Source organism: Sminthopsis crassicaudata, chromosome 2 (genome assembly GCF_048593235.1).
Source record: "Sminthopsis crassicaudata isolate SCR6 chromosome 2, ASM4859323v1, whole genome shotgun sequence".
NCBI lineage: Eukaryota > Metazoa > Chordata > Mammalia > Dasyuromorphia > Dasyuridae > Sminthopsis > Sminthopsis crassicaudata.
The window spans coordinates 118,890,349-118,912,899 of NC_133618.1; the positions used below are offsets into that span (position 1 = coordinate 118,890,349).

General features: G+C 35.4%; 1 protein-coding gene across 3 annotated transcripts; it reads left to right on the top strand.

The window, feature by feature from the left end:
• The first annotated feature begins 5,395 nt into the window (after positions 1-5,395).
• On the top strand, positions 5,396-20,434 carry ETAA1 (ETAA1 activator of ATR kinase). Of its 3 annotated transcripts, none has more exons than XM_074287092.1 (6): positions 5,396-5,671; positions 11,241-11,378; positions 11,663-11,739; positions 14,479-14,591; positions 15,393-17,494; positions 19,754-20,434. In XM_074287092.1, exons 1-6 carry the CDS (start codon positions 5,581-5,583, stop codon positions 19,870-19,872), a joined length of 2,640 nt encoding a protein of 879 aa, XP_074143193.1. In that variant the 5' UTR covers positions 5,396-5,580; the 3' UTR covers positions 19,873-20,434. The 3 variants fall into 3 exon arrangements, with proteins under 3 accessions (XP_074143193.1, XP_074143192.1, XP_074143194.1); XM_074287091.1 differs by lacking the exon at positions 5,396-5,671 and adding an exon at positions 9,792-10,201; XM_074287093.1 differs by lacking the exon at positions 5,396-5,671 and adding an exon at positions 10,677-10,775.
• Positions 20,435-22,551: the final 2,117 nt, after the last annotated feature.

Here is a 22,551-nt window from a genome sequence, read left to right on the forward strand (position 1 = left end):
AATTTGTTGAGCATTTTTTTCTTTTTTAAATTTTAAGTTTGAATTTTCTTAACATTTTAAAATTTTCCTTTTAAATTTTCAGTCCCAAATTCTCTTCCTTCCTCCATACACTACCCTACCTATTGAGATGGCAAAGAACATGATTCCCATAAACATATAAAATCAATGCATGTTTTCTTAAGGATGGGGGAAACTTGGGATCTTTGAAGAGAGTAGCAAAGAAACCAATAAAGAAGATACAAATTCCAGAAAGATGAATGATTGAGGACTAGCCCTGACAAAGAGATCAGCCAGTTCTTTGTCAGAGAATGGAAGATAAGAGAAGAGACTGGAGATTGTTGTTGTTAGATGAAGAAAATGAAAGAAACAGAAGCTCACAAGGAATAAATTTTCTCAGAAAAGTTAAAATATAAAGTCGTCAACTAAAATATAGAGATAAGAAGTTTGAGGAAAGAAGAAATGATTTGAAATAGATTTTGTGAAGCATGAAATAGGAAATCAATTAGAGAGAAATAAAATGACTTCATAGCTTCAGTAAGAGTCCAGTTGAAGTATAGCAACAAGAATTTATAATGTACCCAGATGGTATAGTTTTAGAACTTCCTCCTGCTATGTTCAACAAAGTTATGAGTAGCAGCTGAGGAGGTAGATTGTGCAAGTAATTCAGGGCACAGATTTAGCAAAAGATGAGCAATGATAGTATAAGGGGATAGGGTATTCAAAAATAGAGGAGAATATAGAGCTGAAATCGCAAGAAATTGTTCCAGGCACAGGGAATATACCAAAACAAAACAACAATCTCTTCCCTTATAAAGCTTAAATTCTAACAAGAGGAGGGAGAATGCAATATATATGCAGATACAGGTTAATTTGGGAGAGGAGAGAGCACTTATACTTAAAGAGTTCTTAAATGAATTCAACAAGGATTTATTGGTCCATTTTCAGGACAATCAGGAACTTAGGGTACACAGAAGGAGAATCATTAAAGATAGAAAGCAGACCTATGTTTTTAGTCTCAAGCTCTATGTGACCTTATAAAGCCACTCAACTCCTCTGGGACTCAGTTTCTTTACCTGTAAAATAAAAGGACTGAACTAGATAATTTCTTTTATTAGTAGTATTATTAAAGCTTTTTATTTTTCTTTTTTAATTAATTAATTTTATAATTATAACTTTTTATTGACAGTACATATGTATGGGTAAGTTTTTACCACATTATCCCTTGCACTCACTACTGTTCTGATTTTTCCCTTTCCTCCCTCCACTCCTTCCCCTAGATGGCAGGCAGTCTTATACATATTAAATATGTTATATAGTTTATCCTAGATACAATATATGTGTGCAGAACTGAATTTCTTGTTGCACAGGAAGAATTGGATACAGAAGGTAAAAATAACTTGGGAAAAAAAACAAAAATGCAAACAGTTTACACTCATCTCCCAGTGTTCCTTCTCTGGGTGTAGCTGATTCCGTCCATCAATTGGATGAATTAGATCCTCTCTTTGTTGAAGATATCCACTTCCATCAGAATAATCCTCACACAGTATTGTTTTTGAAGAGTATAATGATCTCCTGGTTCTGCTCATTTCACTCAGCATCAGTTCACATAAGTCTGTCTCTCCAAGCCTCTCTGTATTCATCCTTCTGGTCATTTCTTACAGAACAATAATATTCTATAACATTCGTATACCACAATTTACCCAACCATTCTCCAATTGATGAGCATCCATTCATTTTCCAGTTTCTAGCCACTACAAAAAGGGCTGCCACAAACATTTTGGCATACAGGTCCCTTTCCCTTCTTTAGTATTTCTTTGGGATATAAGCCCAGTAGTAACCTTTTTCTTTTTCAAAACATATGCATGTACAATTCTTCAACATTATCCCTTGCAAATCCTTGTGTTCCAATTTTCCTCCCTTCTCCCATGCCCTCCCTGAGATGGCAAGTGGTCCAATATATGTTAAACATGGTAGAAATATATGTTAATCCAATATATTCATACATATTTACCAATTTTCGTGCGAGAGAGAGAGGCAAAATAATATTTAAGCAAATAACAAAAAGAGTGGAAATGTTATGTTGTGAATCACACTCAGTTCCCACAGTCCTCTGGGTATAGATGGCTTTCCTCATCACTGAACAATTGGGACTGGTTTGAATCATCTCATTGTTGAGGAGAGCCACACCCATCAGAAGTGATTATCATATAATCTTGTTGTTGCCTTGTATAATGATCTCCTGGTTCTGCTCATTTCATTTAGCATTAGTTCATGTAAGTTTCTCCAGGCTTCTCTGAAATCATCCTGCTGGTCATTTCTTACATAATAATAATATTCCATAACATTCATATATCATAATTTATTCAGCCATTCTACAACTGATGGGCATCTATTCAATTTCCAGTTTCTTGCCACTACAAAAAGGGTTGCACAAATATTTTTGCACATGTGTATTCCTTTCCCTTGTTTTTTTTTTTTTTTTGGATAACTTTTTATTGACAGTACATATGTATGGGTAAGTTTTTACAACATTATCCCTTGCACTCACTTCTGTTCCAACTTTTCCTTTCCCTCTATCCACCTAGATGGCAGGCACTCTTATACATGTTAAATATGTTATAATATATCCTATATACAATATATGTGTGCAGAACTGAACAGTTCTCCTTTTGCATAGGAAGAATTGGATTCAGAAGGTAAAAATAACCTGAGAAAAAGAACAAAAATGCTAACAGTTCACACTCATTTCCCAGTGTAGTTGGGTGTAGTTGATTCTGTCCATCATTGATCAATTGGAACTGAATTAGATCTTCTCTTTGTTGAAGATATCCACTTCCATCAGAATATATCTTCATACAATATTGTTGTTGAAGTGTACAGCGATCTCCTGGTTCTGCTCATTTCACTCAGCATCAGTTCATGTAAGTCTCTCAAAGCCTCTCTGTATTCATCCTGCTGGTCATTTCTTATAGAACAATAATATTCCATAACCTTCATATACCATAATTTACCCAACCATTCTCCAATTAATGGGCATCCATTCATTTTCCAGTTTTTACCACCACAAAAAGGGCTGCCACAAACATTTTGGCACATACAGGTCCCTTTCCCTTCTTTAGTATCTCTTTGGGATATAAGCCCAGTAGTAGCACTGCTGGATCAAAGGGTATGCACAGATTGATACCTTTTTGGGCATAATTCCAGATTGCTCTCCAGAATGGTTGGATTCTTTCACAACTCCGCCAACAATGCATCAGTGTCCCAGTTTTCCCACATCCCCTCCAACATTCATCATCATTTTTTCCTGTCCTTTTAGCCAATCTGACAATTGTGTAGTGGTATCTCAGAGTTGTCTTAATTTGCAATTCTCTGATCAATAGTGATTTGGAACCCTCTTTTGTATGAGTGGAAATAGTTTCAATTTCATCATCTGAAAATTTTCTGTTCATATCCTTTGAACCATTTATCAATTCGAGAATGGTTTGATTTCTTATAAATTAGAGTCAGTTCTCTATAGATTTTGGAAATGAGGCCTTTATCAGAAACTTTAACTACAAAAATATTTTCCCAGCTTGTTGCTTTCCTTAACCTTTTTTTGCATTAATTTTGTTGGTACAAAGGCATTTTAATTTGATATAATCAAAATTATCTATTTTGTGATGAATAATGATCTCCAATCCTTGTTTGGTCACAAATTCATTCCTCACTCTGTTAGGTTCTTACTAAGTGTTAAGTGGGTACTTGGCAATTTTCTAGCTCAGAGTTTACACCTTTAGTTCAAACCTTTAAAAGAGTTTACACTTTTAAACTTCTGAAAGGAGTTTACACCTTTGAAGGAATACTTTAAAGGAGCAATTTCATTGGTTATAAGTAGTTCCCATAAGTCCCTGAGAGTACTCACAAGCCCATTCTCTGGGAGGATAAAAAGAGGAACATTGAGTCTGAGGTGTCAGTCTGGATTGGGTCAAGAAGACTTTTTGTGGATTCGCAAGTCCAGCAACCCCACACTTTTGGAGGGGAAGAAGAGGATTCAAGATTCTACCTTTGCTCTGGCTGGAGTCTCCAGAAGCCTCCTAAGAAACCTGCTCACAGAGGAAAAGATTATACAGAAAAGAAACCTCCGCCCAGAGAAGGATTATAATTGAGAGACAATAGAACTTTACAATTTGGCGCCCAATGTGGGGTAAGGACTTATTCTGAGCCCTTCAGAGAGAGCTAGCCTGAACTTTATAGTCCTCCACAGATCTAAGAGGTAAACTATCCTATGTTCTTCTAATGCATTTATAATATCATTCTTTATGTCTAGATTATGAACCCATTTCAACTTTATCTTGGTATACAGTGTTAGGTATGGGTCAATGCCTAGTTTCTGCCATACTGAACTTTCTTAAAGCCTTTCTTAATCCAAAATTGTGTGAGTCCATAATACTTGCAGTGCTGAGCATAAAGATAAAGATTAATGCATGGTCCTTGTCCTCAAGGCAATATACAGTCTAGTATATTTGACTGACATTTCAAACTGGATAGAATCTCAAACCTACTATGTTCCTTTTCCCTCAATCCTCCTCTCTTTTTCTGAACTTCAAAGTTTCTATCCCCATCCTTTAGTCTTCATGAGTCAACATCAGAACACTACATCAGAGTCTTATTTTGGCGATTTCCCTGCAGTAAAATTCCAGGGGTCAAATTTTAATTCTGACTCTCCTGGAAACAGCTCATGATAAGTGTGGGCTCAAGGTCTTTGGGTATGGGGAGGGTGCTACTGGGACACATAAAAAAGTGATAAAAATTTGATAGGAGATACTAAACAGAGGACTAAAGTATGAAAAGTTTTTTAAAAAGTGTGTGCTACTTAAGAAAGTTATTAGGGTAGAACTTCTTGGGGTTTTTTGAGTAAACATTTGAATTTAGTTTCACATCACAATGTCAAATTGGTATTGATAGCATATATGACACTAGTCACATGTTAGAAGTATTTAATTAACATCCCACAAGCCCATCAAATGGCAGCTCTATGTAAAAGTAAATGCTTCACAGAGTCTGTACTTTTTGATTGACTAGGGGAGAAAAGAAGTTCGGAATTCCCAGTAGGCTGGCAGAGGTAGCTATTGAGTCAGTTGGTTTTGCTTAACTGTTTTTAACTGTTTTGATTTGCACAAAGAAAAATTCATTTGTCTGGGTAAAAGGAGAAGAAAGTAAGGAAAGGTAAAAAGAGCAAAACTTCAACCATTTTCTGTTCTCTCTCCATGGGAAATTGTTCAGCCCAGAATCCCATAATTCATCATAATCTTATTTAATGTAAGTTCTGAAGAAAATACGACTTTTCTTTGGAGAGAGATATTGAAATATTAATATTTGACATAAAGCTAAACTATTAAATTCTATTCATTCATTCATTAACCAATTGATTACTCTTGCCTCTTGTTAAAGAAATGTCCTCCCATTGGAAAATGGAGAAGAAACAAGTAAGTGAGGAAATAATAAGAAAATACCTATTTACTTTGAATTACTCTGTACCCACCTACAGATTATCTCCAAGTGTTATGAAAGAACTTATAACTACAATCACTAAACTACTTTATGAAACCATTAAGAAACTTTGGAGCACAGGAGAAATACCCAAGGCCTGTGGATAATTTTCAAAAGGGAACAGGATGGATTCTACAAACTGGTGAGTTTGATAACCTTCCTTGACAATATCCCACAATTGATATTTAATGGATAGATTATAAGCATTTAAAAAGGGAAATAGTGATCACTAAATTTAGAACAAATTCTAGAAAATAAACTTTCTTACTTAACAAGATGACTAAACTAGGAGATTGGGTGTATGAGGTAAAAAGAATAATGTAGTTTCACAAATATACTGCAAATCACAGCAATGGACAATAGATTTAGAGCTGAAAGGCATCTTGGAATAATCTAATACAAGCTCATCATTCCAAAAACCAGACAAATTACATGGGTCTGTCTGGTAAGGTCAAGTTGATTAAAAGGTAAAGGTCAAGTTTGAACCTAGGTCCTCTGACAAAGTCTCTTCAATTTGGGGGGACAAAATGGAAAATTATAGATAGCCTGATAAGTAATTGGGTAAAATCTTTATCTGGTTAAATGATAAATACATAAAATATTTCTTTAAGCAGAAATAAGTCTGATCAAAGTTGACTCATCAAGCATTTTCTAATGTCCTAGGAATTGTGTTAAATGCCATTGTGTTAAATGCCATAGGTATATATGAAGTCAAAAATGAAAGGAAATCTTTGCCTTCAGGGAATATTTATTCCTCTAGGAGAGAATATTTAACAGAATAAGTAAACAAAAGAAAAAATTCGAAATAATTACAAAGTAATTTGGGTGGAAGAACTACTAAAAGGGAAAAAGCCTCAGGAAAGATTCCTTGTAAAAGGTGACAGTTGAGCTGAACCTTGAAAGAGAACCAGATTCCAAGAGTCAGAATGGGAAGAGCATTCCAAGCATGGGAGGATAAAATATGCAATGGCACATAAGTGTGGGATGTAATAGTGTATATAGAGAAAGAGTATATGTGCTAGTATGACTGTAATATAGAGTGCACAAGGGTGATTAATATATAATAAATCTTTAAAATGAAAATCCCATTGTAAATGGATTAAATGCCAAACAGAGGAGTTTTCTTTTTTATCCTAGAAACAGTAGGGAACTACTAATGCAGCAGCTGTGTGGACAGGGAGGATCCTGGAGGCAAGGAAGATCAATTATGAGACTATTGCAATAGTCTAGAAAGGAAATGAAATAACATAACACTGTAAAAACAGACAATTTTGAAAGCAGTAACAATTATGATCAATTCAAGGCTCATTCATGATTCTAGAAGACCATCATGAAACATGGATCCATTTCAGAGACAGAATGTATACATACATATATGTAACACAGACTATCATGACCTTCAATTACCTGGAAGGCCAAATTGTTGTTGTTTCCTTCCTTCTCAGAGGACCATGATATCAGGAAGGAGATGCCATGACATGCAAGTAGGTTGGATTTCAGTTAGGGGAAAAGTCACCAGTTTTACTCTCTCCTCCAGAGCCTTTTGTGTCCAATGGCAAGATATAGATCAGAACAACTGGAGATGGCCCTGTATGAGAAGATCAAATAGGCTACATTCCACTTCTCTCTGGAGGATCTCCAATACCCTCAAGGAGAATGGAAGTTTGCAGTACCTAGGTTCTCAGCAAATGACTCCATACCTTATTAATGTTGTTCCCTGAGTTGTAGAAAGCGGTCACCTATACTTCAGTTGCATTAGCGATTAACAGATTAAATTTGACACAAACATGTTCACTTCAGAAGATATAATTACAAATACAAATACTCCCTCTCCTCAGATATAGGAGTCAAAAGCTCCCTGACCTACTCACTACTATGTCCACTTCAGGCTCTGGAGAATTCTACAGCATTAGGTGTATAGATTAGTTCAATTCCTACAGATAACAAGAACAATGACATAATGAGGGAGGTACCTGGATGGGGAAGACCTAATGGGGGGAGGAACCTAGGATGAGGATGACATAATGGAGGCAGGCATAGTGGAGGGAGGTACTGGAAAGGTTCCTGATATTCTAATGATATCTAAAATGGGTAAAGACCTTTATCCTAACACTAAGAGGGAATGATTATAACCTGAAGCAGAGTAACTGAATATGTCCTATTCAGGAAAGATTAGGGAAACTGGGTCAGGACATTAAAAGGGAACTGTGGCACAACAATCCACCCGGATCTCCAACCTCCATATTCAATCAGTTGGTAAGCCTTTTAAATTCTACCTGCACACTATCCCTTCCATACTTAAGCCTTTCACTCACATTGGCCTAGTTAATGATCTCATTACCTCTTGCCTCCGCATTACTGTATTGTTCATTCATTTCAGTTCTGTCCAACTCTTTGTGGGACCCGGGTTGGGCTTTCTTGGCAAAAATGCTGGAGTGGTTTGCCGTTTCCTTCTCCATTCCATTTTATAGATGAGGAAACTGAGAAAGTAGGGCTATGTAAATTACCAAGGATCTCCCAGCTTTGATCACATTTGAATTCAGATCTTTCAGCTTTCCAGCCCAGATAGTCCTAGCTCTAACCACTTTGACACCTACATGGATGTCTTTACCTGTTCATAAATGTGATCTTGTGGGAGTTATTTCCAAGGATGAATTCATTCTGAACATCTCTGTTCAGGGAAAATCAGAAGTCAGAAAATCACTCTGAAAGTTAAAATGATAATCATTCCAAAAAATCTGAAATCACTGAAAATTTGCCAAAGGGAATTTTATCCAAAGTTTTGGGGGGCACATTTGTCTCTTCAACGAAGCTGTAATTTCATTAATGTAGCTCCTGAGAAACTTCCTATATCCATGCAGATTGTCGATTTCCCCAGAACTAATCCTCTTACTTGAGTTTCCTGGCTCTCAAGATTGTTGTGGCTAATGCATAGGAAACAAAAAAAGATATAAAGCACTTAGGAAAGAAGAAAAGTAATCTCTTGTGCATGTCTTTCTGTACACAGGAGTGTGTGTGTGTGTAAAGAGGAAGAGAGGGATGGAGGGAGATAGGTATGTGGTATTAAAGGAGGACTAGCATATCTAGTGGGAGGACTCATCTATCTTCGGTGACCACTTGCCACTTAACTCTTACCTGTAGCTCCAAGAAGCTATGCAGCCATAGCAAGGTAAATCATCTTACAGACAGGCTGTACCACTCTGATGGTTATCAGTGGACTTCAAACCAGGAGGTGAGTAGGAGAGGGTCTAACCCAAGCATGTGAAAATTTCCCCTATGGAACAGGTGGATGACAAGCGAGGAAGAGTCTAGAGCAGTGGTCCTCAAACTATTTAAATAGGGGCCAGTTCACTGTCCCTCAGACTGTGGGAGGGCTGGACTAGAGTAAAAACAAAACCTCACACACTGTCTCAGACCCTCAGCTCATTCGCCATAACCCCGAGGGCTGCATAAATGTCCTCTGGCCCTCGGGAGGTAGTTTGAGAACCCTTGGTCTAGAGATCTTCTTGAAGACGTCAACTTTTGCCTTGCCACTTGATTTGGCTGAACATATCCTCACTTAAATCCAATTCAGGAGAGTCAGGACATCACCCCTTGACATCACTGCTCTTAAATGAAAACCACAAACAGCTGTGTATATCCATACATAACTTACAAGTATATATGTGAACATCCGTACAACATACACTTACATATCCGCATAGAGGTACATACATAGATAACTTGTATAAACATACACAATGTGTACACAGAAAGACATAAATTTCAGATATTTACACAATTTCTTAACCTATATACTTTTCCTAACAAAACAGGAATTCTGAGAGGCCCCAGACTATGGCTTATTTGTGTACGTCCATTTGTTGACGAGCCTGTAGGAGTGTGGAACGGCAAGTGGTGCCGGCTCAAAAAGACCCATTTCGGTTTCTAGCTGTGCAGTCCGAGTCAAGTGCTTATTTGTTTATTTTATAAAAATAAGGCTATCAAGAGTTTGAAACGTGCTTCTGGAGGGGAGGAGGGATGCGCATGTGAATATATGCTTTGCAAAGGTTAAAGCTCTTTATAAACGTCGGCCATTACAGTTAGTGTTTTGCACTGAATAGTTAGCCACTTGAGGCCTTTGGGATTAAGGAGGCACGCCGCACTCCGGACCAGCAGACTAAGGCCGGACTAGGAGAAAGAGAGGGGGAAGGGTCCCTCCCCCAGCAGCTCCCGGCGCTGCGTGCGTGGGCCCGCACACCTCTGACGTACGTACTCGTCCCACCCTTCGGCGAGCAGCAGCCAATCACCAGTTTCCCTTTAAGCCGCCGGTCCGGTCAAGATGGCGAAGGCGCTCGAGAAGGCTCTCGCTTGCTGATAGTGCCGGCGTTCTCCCCCGCCCCCACCTCCCGGGAAAAGATGTGAAGGGAAAAGAAAGAGAAAGAACGTGTGGCGGGAGGGGGAGGCCCCGGCCGAGGGACGATGCTGAGTCGGCGGAGGAAGCTCAGGGAATCTCCCGGACCCATAGGGTCGCCGGCCCCGCCGCCTCCGCCGACGCCGCCGACCCCCTTGGCCGGGGACGACGAGAGACCCCTCAGTGGCCCTGGGCGGCGGCTGCGAGGCCGGCGGCGGGCGCTGCGAGAAGTGGCCCAGGCTTCGGAGAGCTGCGCTCCTGTCAGTAAAAGCGCCGAGGGTGAGGCCTTGGGCGACCTAGTCGCCGTGGGGCCGCCGCTGCTGCGGGAAGGCAGGCCGCACGCGCGTCCCGGGGTGCGGGGAGGGGGACGCCTCGCTCTGTCACTCAGGAAGCATTCCCCCCAACCCCGCGATGCTCAGCCTTTTGCCCCGTGCTGTCGAACCAGTTCTTTGGGTGGAGACCCGGCCTGGGGCCCCGCAGCTTCCGGTCGGTTTGCTGGGGGAGGAAAGGAAACTTCCTTAACGGGTGCCCGAACCTGCTTACCCTAGTTTGGTCTGAGCCACAGTGGGGTAGGTGGGTCCTAGAGAGGGCCCTGTACCCGCCCCAGCTCCCCTCCCCCTCTCGGCGCCTGGGAGGCGCTGAATGCGAACACGCCGCCTTTTGCCCCACTTGGGTTCGAACCTCAGGCTGATGAACATCACTATAACTTAAAAGCGTTCATTCTTTTAAATTTGCATTAGAGCTTTTGAGCAATATTCCAGTTAAATATTTTCCACGAATACACCTTGATGAGAGGATTTACAAATGTTTTTTCTTAATTCTACGAGACCGGGATCCCCCTTGTTTTTTTAAGGTGGATTTTTGTTGTACGGAATTAGTGGTTCAGATTCCTCAGCACTCCTTCCCCCCCAAGTGAGACATTAATTAGATCATAAATTCCAAGGCAGAGCAAAAAATAAAATCCATTTAATTTGTATACAGCCTCTGATAGAATGTTCTTGATTCTCAAATTGGGTGAGGTACCTTTTTGATTATTGAAATAATTTTTCCAAAATCTTTTAAAACTGAAATCCTCTAAATTGGCCCCAATGCCTCAACATCCCCTGGATAATGAGGAATTACTGAGTTTACACTGAAATAGACTTAATTTCATAGGTGTATAAGTAAGAAAACATCACACCCTTCATCATCATGATCCTATTTTACAAGAAAATTATATATACAAATTAGCTGAAAACTAGTTACAGTGCTGCTCTTGTGTGAAGTAACCCATTAAATGCAATAATGTTTGATTTAATTATGTTTTATCTTTATACAGAAATGTGTTTGTATAAAACTCCAAAGAGATTGTTGCAATCCAGCTTTCGATCACCTGTCTTCAGTTCCCCTTGTAATGATACTGATGGACCACAAGAAATATTTTGGGATCCAAATTCTCCAACAACCTGTCAATTAGGTAACTTGAAATTGGAAATCTTTTCTGTAGAACGGATTTTTGATAACATTTGATAATTGAGCTTGACTGATATTTATTTGATGATGTGAGAAACTTATACAGAACAAAACAGTTTTATGACAATATTGATCCTTTTCATCCCCAAGTCATACTACTATGGATGGAGTAGTTATAGACTTAAAGAATTCTATTTAAATTCCCTTTTCAAGGGGACTTAGTATTACTAACAGTTTAAACCTGTTTTGTAATTTATAGAAATGCTTTTTTTTTTTAATCATTTTTAGATGAAAGAAGAAATAAGCAGCATGACAGAAGATGTAGTGTTGCGATTTCAGATATTGTTAACCGTATAGCTCCTCAGGTAAATAAAATTTAATAGTTTAAAATTTTATTAATAAAACACTTGTTAACTCAGTATTCCTATCCAAGTCACTAATGGGTATCATTCTTGTACTCTCACCGAAAGAGACTGTTGTGAACAAGGGCCTTTGTAAACCCTAAAACACTATATACAGTTATTAAAAAGTAGGGAAAGGTTTCCCAACATTATGTTGCCCTTCATACAAATAATGTTTTCATCTGCATACCTTTTTCTTCACTTTAAAATAATGGCTCGAAACACTGCTACATGGTAGATCTGTGTTATTTGCTCAACTTGTAAGAAATGTTTTAGGATTCTTATTTTGCTACCAGTTGAACTAAATGACCTTTGTGGGCCCCACTATGAAATTCTGTGATTAGCATAGGTTAGTTTATATAAACATTGTCAAGATCCCTCTGGTTTTTTAAGTTGATTGCCATGTTTTTCAAGTTGTTGATAATACAGGAAAAATTTCATCTAAAAATTTGAAAGTCTGTCTACACCAAATCCGTACTCAACCGAATCAAACAATTTTTACTAAAATTGTGTTTCTCTTTTCTCCCCATGGTTCATGTTACTATTGTGACAAACGTTCTTATGCTAGCTCTGCATCCTTTATTTGTCTTAGAAATTAATTTTACAAATAGTTTATTACTTAAATAACATTTTTGCTATATTGTCACTTTTTCTATAAGTCAATAGAAAAGATCTTTGTTAAATGTGTATTTTTTACCCGAAACAAAGTACAGTAAAATGTTTTTTGGACAGTCTAAACATTGATAGATATCCAAATAAAATTTGGTCACCTTACCTAAATAGACCTGAAAGTATAAAGAAATGGCAGCAGTATGGATTTTTCCTTTTTAAATTTCAATTTATTTTATTTTTTTTGTGATTTTTAAATTTATGAACTTAAATACCAAAAAAAAGAACTTTTCATGTATTTAGTAAAACATAAAATGATAATTGTCTAGTAAATTTTCAGTTCCTCAAATCTGGCCTCAGACACTTTCTAGCTGTGAGACTCTGGGCAAGTCACTTAACCCCAATTGCCTCAGCAAAAAAAAGGGGGGGAGGAGAAATTTCAGTTCCATTTTTTAAAAATGAATAATAAATTCCGTATATTACTTTCAAAGCTATCTGTGCTTTTGAAATTTTTTTCGGTCTCTTCTGTGCATTTTTTCAGAAAGTTTCAATGACCTTTTGGGTCTATCACTATTGGATGGACCCTTTTCTCCTATTAAAAACTCAAGAGAAAGTTCTCCTTATCCTCCTGTTACTCCCAAAAAAGAAAGGACCCAAACTGGTAACAAAATAATCATTGTCAAACAAAACTCGTGTGTGTGTGTGTGTGTGTGTGTGTGTGTGTGTGTGTGTGTGTGTGTGTGTACACACAGACACACACATTGGTCATGTCCCTTCACAATATGTTATCACCTTTCTTTCAGGAGTTAGGCATTGTGCTTCATTATATTTCCTCTGGTGATATGGTTGGTCCTTACTTTAAGTTCTTAAGTCTTTTAGAACTGTTTTTCTTTACCTTATTGCTCTCCTTGTATGATTATAATTTTAGAATCGATAATCTACACAATGTTGGCCCATTTTCAATAGCTAATTATTGCCAAGACTACCTCCCCGGCTCTTTTCAGAATTGATATAGTAATACTACCCTCTAGAAACATACTAGATTCCATGGCTAGCTGTAAGCCAATTTTGAAGTTAATTAAAAATGACATTTGCTACCCTTCTACCTATTCTACTTGAACCTTTCCTAATATCCTCTCGGTAATAATAACTCTTGTTTTTAAAAAGAACTTTACCAGTTAACGCATCCAAAATTATTGACAGAATGTCAACGAGTGCTCAGGAAGCATTTTTAGAAAAAAACAATATGCTTGTGAGTTAAATACTTAATTTGCCCCTTCTCTTCAATTGATACCTGTAAATTAAATGCATGGAGACAAATAATTAACATGTATCATTAGTTGACACAAAATACTCGTATTTTGTATTTATAGTTCCTGTTTAAACACAATTTTTATTTCAAAGGTTATGAAATATTTCAGTTGCATGAAACAAACCAACTGTTTTAAAAACACATGGCAAGTTGTTGGCAAAGCTGAGACAAGAACTCACAATTCCTAACTTCTAATTCAGTACCCTTCATACATTTTACTACTACTTTACTTTTTCCATTTAAAATAGAAAAACTCATAATGAAATAATTTCAGCAGGTTATTGTGGTATGTAATATAATTCCTTTTAATAGGGAGAACAAAATTTGTGGATCACTTGAGTTTGGGAGTTCTGAGCTAGAATATGGCAAAACAGATTGGGTGTCCATACTAAGTTTGACACCATTATGGTTAGCCCTCCATGAATGGATGCTTCCAGACTGCCTAAAGAAGAATTAGTTGGCCCAGTTTGGAAAACAAAGCAGGTTAGAGCTCTTAGAGCATGGGGAGTTATTCCCTTCAGTAGCCATTGCAGTGCCTTCTTGTTAGAAATATAGTAACACAGAGAGGAAGACTTAAGTTACAAATTATGTTTGAGATTGATTTTATAAAATATTCTATATGTTATTTTTCACCTTTCCTTTTGAACATTTCTTATGTCACCTTTATTTCATATTTCTAGGGAATTCATTGTCATCTCAATATGCAAAATTGAAAATATATGTAATTCAAATGTTGTTGGGATATTAGTCATTGTAAGCATTTGTGAATCTTAATTTTCAAGGGTGAAAAACCAACAACGGACTCTCTTCTAGACATGTGGATCGGTGAAGGTGCAATTCCATGTACTCCTGGTATAATAAAAATAAAATCTAGAACGAGATCTAACTATATAAAGTAAGTTCTTTGTTTTGTTTTTCTAAGCTGATAGGAACTGGATAATTATTGAAAATATGTTTTTCACATAAAAGAGGAAAGGACCCATATGTGCAAAAATGTGTAGTGGCAAGGACTTGGAAATTGAGTGAATGCCAATCATTTGGGGAATGGCTGAATAAATTATGGTTATTGTTCTGTAAGAAATGATAAAAAGGTGATTTCAGAAAAGCCTGAAAAGACTTCTATGACTGACACTGAGCGAAGCAAGCAGAATCAAGAGAATGTACATGGTAACCCAAGATTATGTGGTCATCAGCTATGATAAACTTTTCAACAGTGATTTAAGACATTTTCAATAGATTTGGGATGGAAAATGCCATCCACATCTTTCTTGTGTTTTTTTTTCTCCTTTTTGGTCTGATTTTTCTTGCAAACATGACAAATAATGGAAATCTGTTTAAAAGGATAGTACATGTGTAACATATTGGATTGCCGTGTCTTGGCAAGGGGTATTGAGGAACAGAGGAAAAAATTCTAACAAAAAATCTTTTTAAAAATTGAATGTTGAAAACCATCTTTACATGTATTTGAAAAATAAAATACTATTGAGAAGAAAAAAGAAAGTGATCATAATAAAAATAGTCAATGATATAAAAATATCTTAGGTATTAATATATTTTAGGTTTAAATTTAGTTGTAAGATATTGAGATGTTTAAGCTGTACTAAAATATTCAACTTCAGAGTAATTTTAAGAAGCTATATTTCCACTATATAAATTCTTTAAAGTATCTGAATTTTTGTTTATGATTATCTTGCAGGTTTAAAGCACAAAGTAGTGAAGAAGAACTTATAAAATTGGCTAAACAATTTGATAAAAACATGGTGGAACTAGATATAAGGCAAGAACAAGACAGTGAGACTTACGATTCTGTCCAAACACTTTCAGAAGCAGAGACTTTAAATAATTATAAAGATGAAGCACAAATACATACCCTTCAGTCAATCTCTGATGAAGTTCCTGAAGTAAATATTGCTATGACAGTAAAAGGGAACTCCAATATATCTAAGGATGAACATTATAAAAATAGTAGTCTGACTAATTTTGACCCAAATGCTGAAGCAGCTCTTACTGCTCTTTTTGATGGTTCTACTCAGAAATGTAGTGGACAGTTAAGCCAAGGTCTGTCAAATGCTTCTTTTACTACCAGTCATAATATCTGCGACAAGGATAACATTTTGAAAGAGGAGATAGACAATTCTACTGAGACTGTGGTTACTGAGAAACTAGGAAGTAAAATTTCATGCCAGCAAAATCTGACCTCAGTGGCAGTTACTTCTGCACCAGACTCACTTGTGATGGCAACTTGCTCTATTGCAAAGTCAGAGATTCTCACTAAGCCTGGGGAAATAGATACTGGCATGGATTTTGATGATGATGATGACTGGGAACACATGGTAACTGATGATTCTTTTGTTATGCAAATTTCTCAAGCTCCTGAACTTTTAATTACTGATACTTCTCAGCCAACTATTCAAAAAGACATTTGCATGCTTTCTGCCAGTAAAAGTGATGAATCTACAGTAGGAATGAATGGAGATTTGACTATTGGTAAAAATGTTGCAAAAAATTTACAAGGTCTTCCTTCGGAGACAAACAACAAAAATGTCCTTGATCCTACAAAAGCTCTATTTCCTTTGAAATCAAATAATGAGCCCATGGAATTGATACCTACTGAGAATAAAGTGAAATATGAGAAAAATTTCAGTAAGACAAGTTTTCCCACCAAAATTCCTAGTTATCCTGAGCTTTTAGTTACATCTAATATTCAAAAGGTGAAGGAAGTTATTTACCCTAAATTTGGATCAAATATACAAGTTTCTGCAAAGGAGTCTACTTTGGGCAGAAGGCATACTAATCTTCAATCACAAATCAGGGGAGATAGTGAAAATCCACCTAACTATTATCAGTCATTTAATGTGCCTACTAAAACAAATCCTAATAATTCTTTAAGAATATCTAATGAAACCAATATTTGTAACTTAAATAACAAAGATGCTTCAAAGCAGTGCTCCTTATTTGATGACTGGAATGATCCGAAACTTGCTAGTGAAGTTATTGAAGCATGTCATGAATTAGAGAAGTCTTGGAATGCAGATGATGATGATGATTTGCTTTACCAAGCATGTGACCATGTAGAAAAGCTGACGCAGCAACAAGACTTGAAAAAAGACAACCAAGGATCTGAAAATCAGCAAAAGGTCAATTATAATTCCTATTTGAGGATGGAAACTAATAATACAGCTATATCTGAAAAAGAATACCACTCATTGCAATCTAAACATTTGAATAGAGGTGATTTTTCTGCACATGGAACATCAGTGAAAGAAGTTACAGAAACAGGCAAGTTAACATGTAAAGAAGGTAAAAATTATGGAAGTTCTACACATTCTACAGATACTAAAAATCTGAGTAAAGACTATAAGTACCCAAATCATCAGAACAATAATCAACATGCTTCTTGGGATAATTCTAATGTAGCAGTAGGAGTGAACAAGTCCTCAATTCTTACAGGAAATTTAAGTTTGGCAATTAGTTCAGACCACAAATATACAGGTACTGCTTCTTCAAGAAATTTACACAATCAGATTCTTTCTCATAGCATAGTGACAACTGAGACTCATCATGTTAACAAAACATCCATTCCAACATCCTCTGGTTACTCTTTCACAAAGATTAAAAATCCTCACACTTTTCCTCATCTCAGTCACAGTATACCATCAAGAAGCCTATCTGACACCAAAATTTTACAGCATTCAGAGAAAAGCAAAACTAAGTTTGTAAATTCTTTACTTGGAGAGACTATGCCACGACAACTTTTGAAGAGACAGTTTTCTGAATCCTGTGAACTACCTACAAAAGGTATGTACAAAAAATTATATTAAGAATTTTGTCTTAGATTGTATCTGTTACACTTTTGCCTGGAATAGAGGTGAGGGTATGAGAGATTTTTAACTATAATTCAATCATCTGGTTATAATTAATTCTATGTAGCAGAGAGAAAGCATGTTTTCTACAAAGACAAATTGTATTAGAAAATTTTCTCCTTTAAAACTTTCATTCAGATTCCCATCACTAGCTTTGTGATCTTAGGGAAGTCAGTTAACCTCTTTGTACCTCAGGAAATTCACAGGGATTTACCTACTTAGGACATGGTACCATGGGAAAAACACTAAAATTGAAGTTAGAGAGCCTGCATTTCAGTTTTAGATCTACCACTTATTACCTATGTTGTCCTAGAACAATCTCTCAAGCCTCAATTTTCTCTTAATACACTTTTCAAAAATAATTGCTTTTTTGATTGGCCTTGCATTATTAGAGTTTAAAGGCATTTCTCTAGTGCTTTGCAGTAAACTTTGAGATGATGTACTTTCCTGATAATATATTATAGGAACTTAAAATTAAAAATAAAGACTAAGATGAGATGGCATGGAAATGCTAAAAAAAAATTCTTGAACTTTTGTTGGAAATTAGTTCCAAAATCAAATGTTAATAATTTATTTAATTGTTTGCAATTTTGGATTAATCAACCATCCCTGTTAATATTACAAATATGAATGATTAAAGTTAACTATAACTTTTTTTTTTAATTCTGTTTTTCTTAAAATTTCTTTTTGTGATTGTTAATTGTCATTGAGTCATTCTAATTATGATGATCATGCTGATCTTTTAAAGGGAGCGGAATTTGACGATAAAGGATATGGACATAATAGGTAAAGCCTAGTCCTGATTGTCAAAACTACCTACCAAAGACTGGTCTAATTTGTATTGAATTCTGATGTCATTACCCAGATGTTAGTATAAATTAAATTTTCTTGCTGATAATATCTGGGATTTTTGCTTACTGCTCTGTAAAGTTAAGATATATGAAGTAGACAGCTTTACTCAGTAGTTACAATGATGTGCATGTTCACAGACTATATTGGGGATGATAGTCTTTTATTAAAAAGGAATACTTAAACTAAAATATTTTTACTAATTTAATTATTTTGGTTCTATAGAAAACTTACATTTCTGCCAACTTATATTGATCCAGTATTCTAAGCTGTCCAGGATCTAACTCAAAATAAAATAACAGTATTTTTATGTTATTGTGGTAAACTTCCAGAATTAAATACTTGGCATCAAGGTCTCCTTATAAGGGCTGAATGTTAATAAATGGGAGTGGTTTTCTTTCTTGTATGCTTTATTTGAAGACATGGTTATTGAAGTGATATACCTTAAGTGTAGTATGTTATATATGAATACATTCATACTTTACACGGTTAAAAACATTGTTTTAAGTTTTGCTTTAAGAGCTTTAGATTTTTTAAATTATACTTTCTGGCATTAATTTTAAAATGTTATTGTGTCCATCATAACCTTTAAATATTAATAAGACAAGGGTTGTCTCTCTCCAGAAATGATGAAAAGAGATAGTGATGTAAAGTTTTGTAAACTTTGTCAGTGATACAAAGACGTGATGAAAAGATGTTAAAAAAATTAATTTTAAAAAATTAAAATTTTAAAATACAAAAAAAAAATGCTATAAATTTTACCCATTGCTTTGACCTTGAGTAAGCAACAAGTAGTCAAAAGTATAAAAATCTTTTAGTTGATTAGTTATTAAGTTAACTAATCTTAAAAATCACACTAAACAATTCTTTCCTGAGCAGCAAAGGAATGCTTAAATTTGAAAGTCTGAAGGAGAAAAAAGTTGTAAAAGTAGTATCACCAAATATGAGAATATCAAGACTTTTGTAAGTTCTTGTACCTGTTTTGTTTTGTTTTTTTAATCTCAGTATTTATTATAGTGTTTTGTGCACAATGTGTAAGTGCTTAATGTTAAAAGCTGAATTTTCACCTTTTGTAATACCAATTTAGATTGTTTTATATTGTAGTACCAGAAATTAGATGGAATTGACCATAGTTAGTGGGTAGTCAAATGTTTGAATTTGGTGAATATTCCCATATTAGATGACCATAGCAATACAATGGCTATTGGTTTTCTTTTTTCCTCAAACTGTATTTACCTTTGTTAGGTAAGCTAGTATGGTAGATTTGAGTACAGAATAATAATATTTGAAAGGACACTTTCCTAATTAATTTTAAAAACTTAAAATCAGTCTTTTTAATTTGCAGAGGAAGAAGAAAAAAACAGAAAGTATTCCCCAGAAGAAATTCAAAGAAAAAGACAAGAAGCTCTGGTTCGAAGAATGTCTAAAACACGGACATCATTTATAAATGCAACACATACTTAATTTTCTGGATGAAAAATCAGTTTAAAAGAGAAGACTTGTTAAAGACTTGACATCTATCCTTGATGGCCAATCTTGTTTGTTTTTTGGTTTCTCTATGAGAAATTTGATATTGACTTATAAAGCATAGACTTCTATTTTATTATTTAATGTTTACAATTGTAAACGAAATTTTCTTCCCAAATATATTCATATAGTAGTTAATAAAAGTTTTGCAAAGTCCAAAAGGTTGCAAGATTTAAAGTGTTCATGTACATTTTAATTATGTACTATAACTTTATTAGCAGATTATTATTTTTAAAAATGTGATTGTGGAGAATCATCTCTGAGAGAGGTGAAATTAAGTTTCAAGGAGCCTTTTTTTCCTATTACAGAACTTGGGTCTTAGCAATATGATAAAGGTCTCATTTTCTGATTTATTTTTTTTTTTGTTCAGTATTTGATTTGCTTAATTTTTAAAATTAAGTTCTCAAATTTTTATACAACTTGTATTGGGGGCGATAGAAATAAAGGAATTAATTCCATTGTAACTAATTAATAAATATTTTCCATTTCAAACTTGAAATACTTTTGAGTTTCAGTATCTCTTAAATATTGTTCCACTTTTAATTTATTCCTTTAAGAAACTGAACAGTTCAGTAGATTAAGAAAGTCATTTTTTCAAAATGATAGCTATCAAAGTATTCTAGCATCACTATATATACATACTGCAAACAGAATACAGAGAAACTTATATTTGTTTTGTTGAAGGGTTATCTAATCTCCAGAGCAGGCATTCTTAACCTTTTTTGGTTATGAGTACAATCTGAGTACTATGAATCTCTTCTCAAAAGAACTTTTATAAATGCATAAAATAAAATATATAAGATTATAGAGGAAAGCAATTATGTTGAAATAGTTATTCTCAGACAGGAATATCAGAAGAACCTCCAATAAAGACTAATCCATCTGAGGTTTTGTCCATGATGTGTTTTCCTGTTTCTGCTTCCCTTAATTTTTATAGTTATTATCTCATTAGAGCAGGAGTAGGAACTAGAATTGTTATGTTATTGGTATGGGGAAGTGCCCTCTCTTGATGCAGTATACAGCACTTCTCTGGGTATTCTGGTTTTAAATTGTCTAGAGTCCTAATAGGTTAAGTGATTTGCATGACACAGTCTAAGTGTCAGGACTTAAATGAAGTCTTCCTAGCCTCTGGCTCAACTTTGTCATACTACACAAATTATACAGTGTATTTCTTTGGTTGCATCAGAATCTTCCATGATATGTATGAATGATCTTTATGAGGAGGACCTCTTAAAAGTTATATTTATTTGCTCAGGTGCTTTTAAAAAAAAAATTGGTACAGCAGGTTTATATTTTCTACAGCTCTGTAAGATCATTTTAAGCCTGATTCTTCATATAAAGTGGCAAATAATGTTACCCCCATCACAGGTTTGTGAAAAAAATATATATATTCTAAAAATGTGATAATGAAAATAGGATATGGGACCAGGCCCACTTTTGCAGATGGACAATAGACAGCAAACTATATTATCAGCTAAACTACTGAAACTACTTGCAACTGCAATTCATTAAAGACCACCTATATCCTTTTGTGGTTACTTTAAAAAAAAAAAAATTAAAATGTCCTGAGCCAAAAATTAAACCAAATAACAAATGGAAAAGAAGTTTAGTAGTCATGTATTGCCTTCCGATTGGTCAGGAAGAATATAATTTTAGTTGGGAAATTCTTGCTATATAGGAATGTTTACCAATAGCCCCCTTTAAAGAACTGAGCACCAGTTCCATCTAAGTTTTTCTAGGCTTTTCTGAAATTTGCCTGCTCATTTTTTCTTAAGAAAATATTCTATTACATTCACATATCAGTAACTTATTCAGCCATTCCCCAACTAATGGGCATCCACTCAATTTCCAGTTCTTTGCCACTACAAAAAGGGTTGCTACAAACATTTTTGCACATCTGGGTCCTTTTCCCTTTTTTTATGATTTTTCTTATGATCTCTTTAGTATTCAAGCCCAGTGGACACATCTGGATCAAAGGGAATGCACAGTTTGATAGTCCTTTGGACATAGTTCCAAAATGCTCACCAGAATGGTTGGATCAGTTCATACCACCAGCAACAATGCATTAGTGTCCCAGCTTTCCCACTTCCCCTCCAAAATTTATCTTTATTTTCTGTTACCTTAGCCAAGCTGAGAGGTATGAAGTGGTACCTCAGAGTTTTAATTTGCATTTCTCTAATCAGTATTGATTTAGAACATTTTTTCATGACTAGAAATGACTTTAATTTCTTTATCTGAAAATTGTTTATATCCTTTAGCCATTTATCAGTTGGGGAATGGCTTATAGTCTTATAAATGAGTTGATTATATATTTTAGAAATGAGACCTTTATCAAAAAGACTGCATATAAATATTTTTCCCCAACTTTCTGCTTCCCTCCTAATCTTGGCTGCATTGGTTTTGTTTGTACAAACCCTTTTTAATTTAGTATAATCGAAATTATTTATTTTGCATTTCATAATGTTCTCTAGTTCTTTTTGGCCATAAATTCCTCCCTTCCCCACACATCTGAGAGGTAAACTATCCCTTGTTCTCCTAATTTGCTTATAGTTTCACCCTTTGCTTAAATCATGAGCCCATTTCAACCCCAATATATATATATATATATTTTTTTAA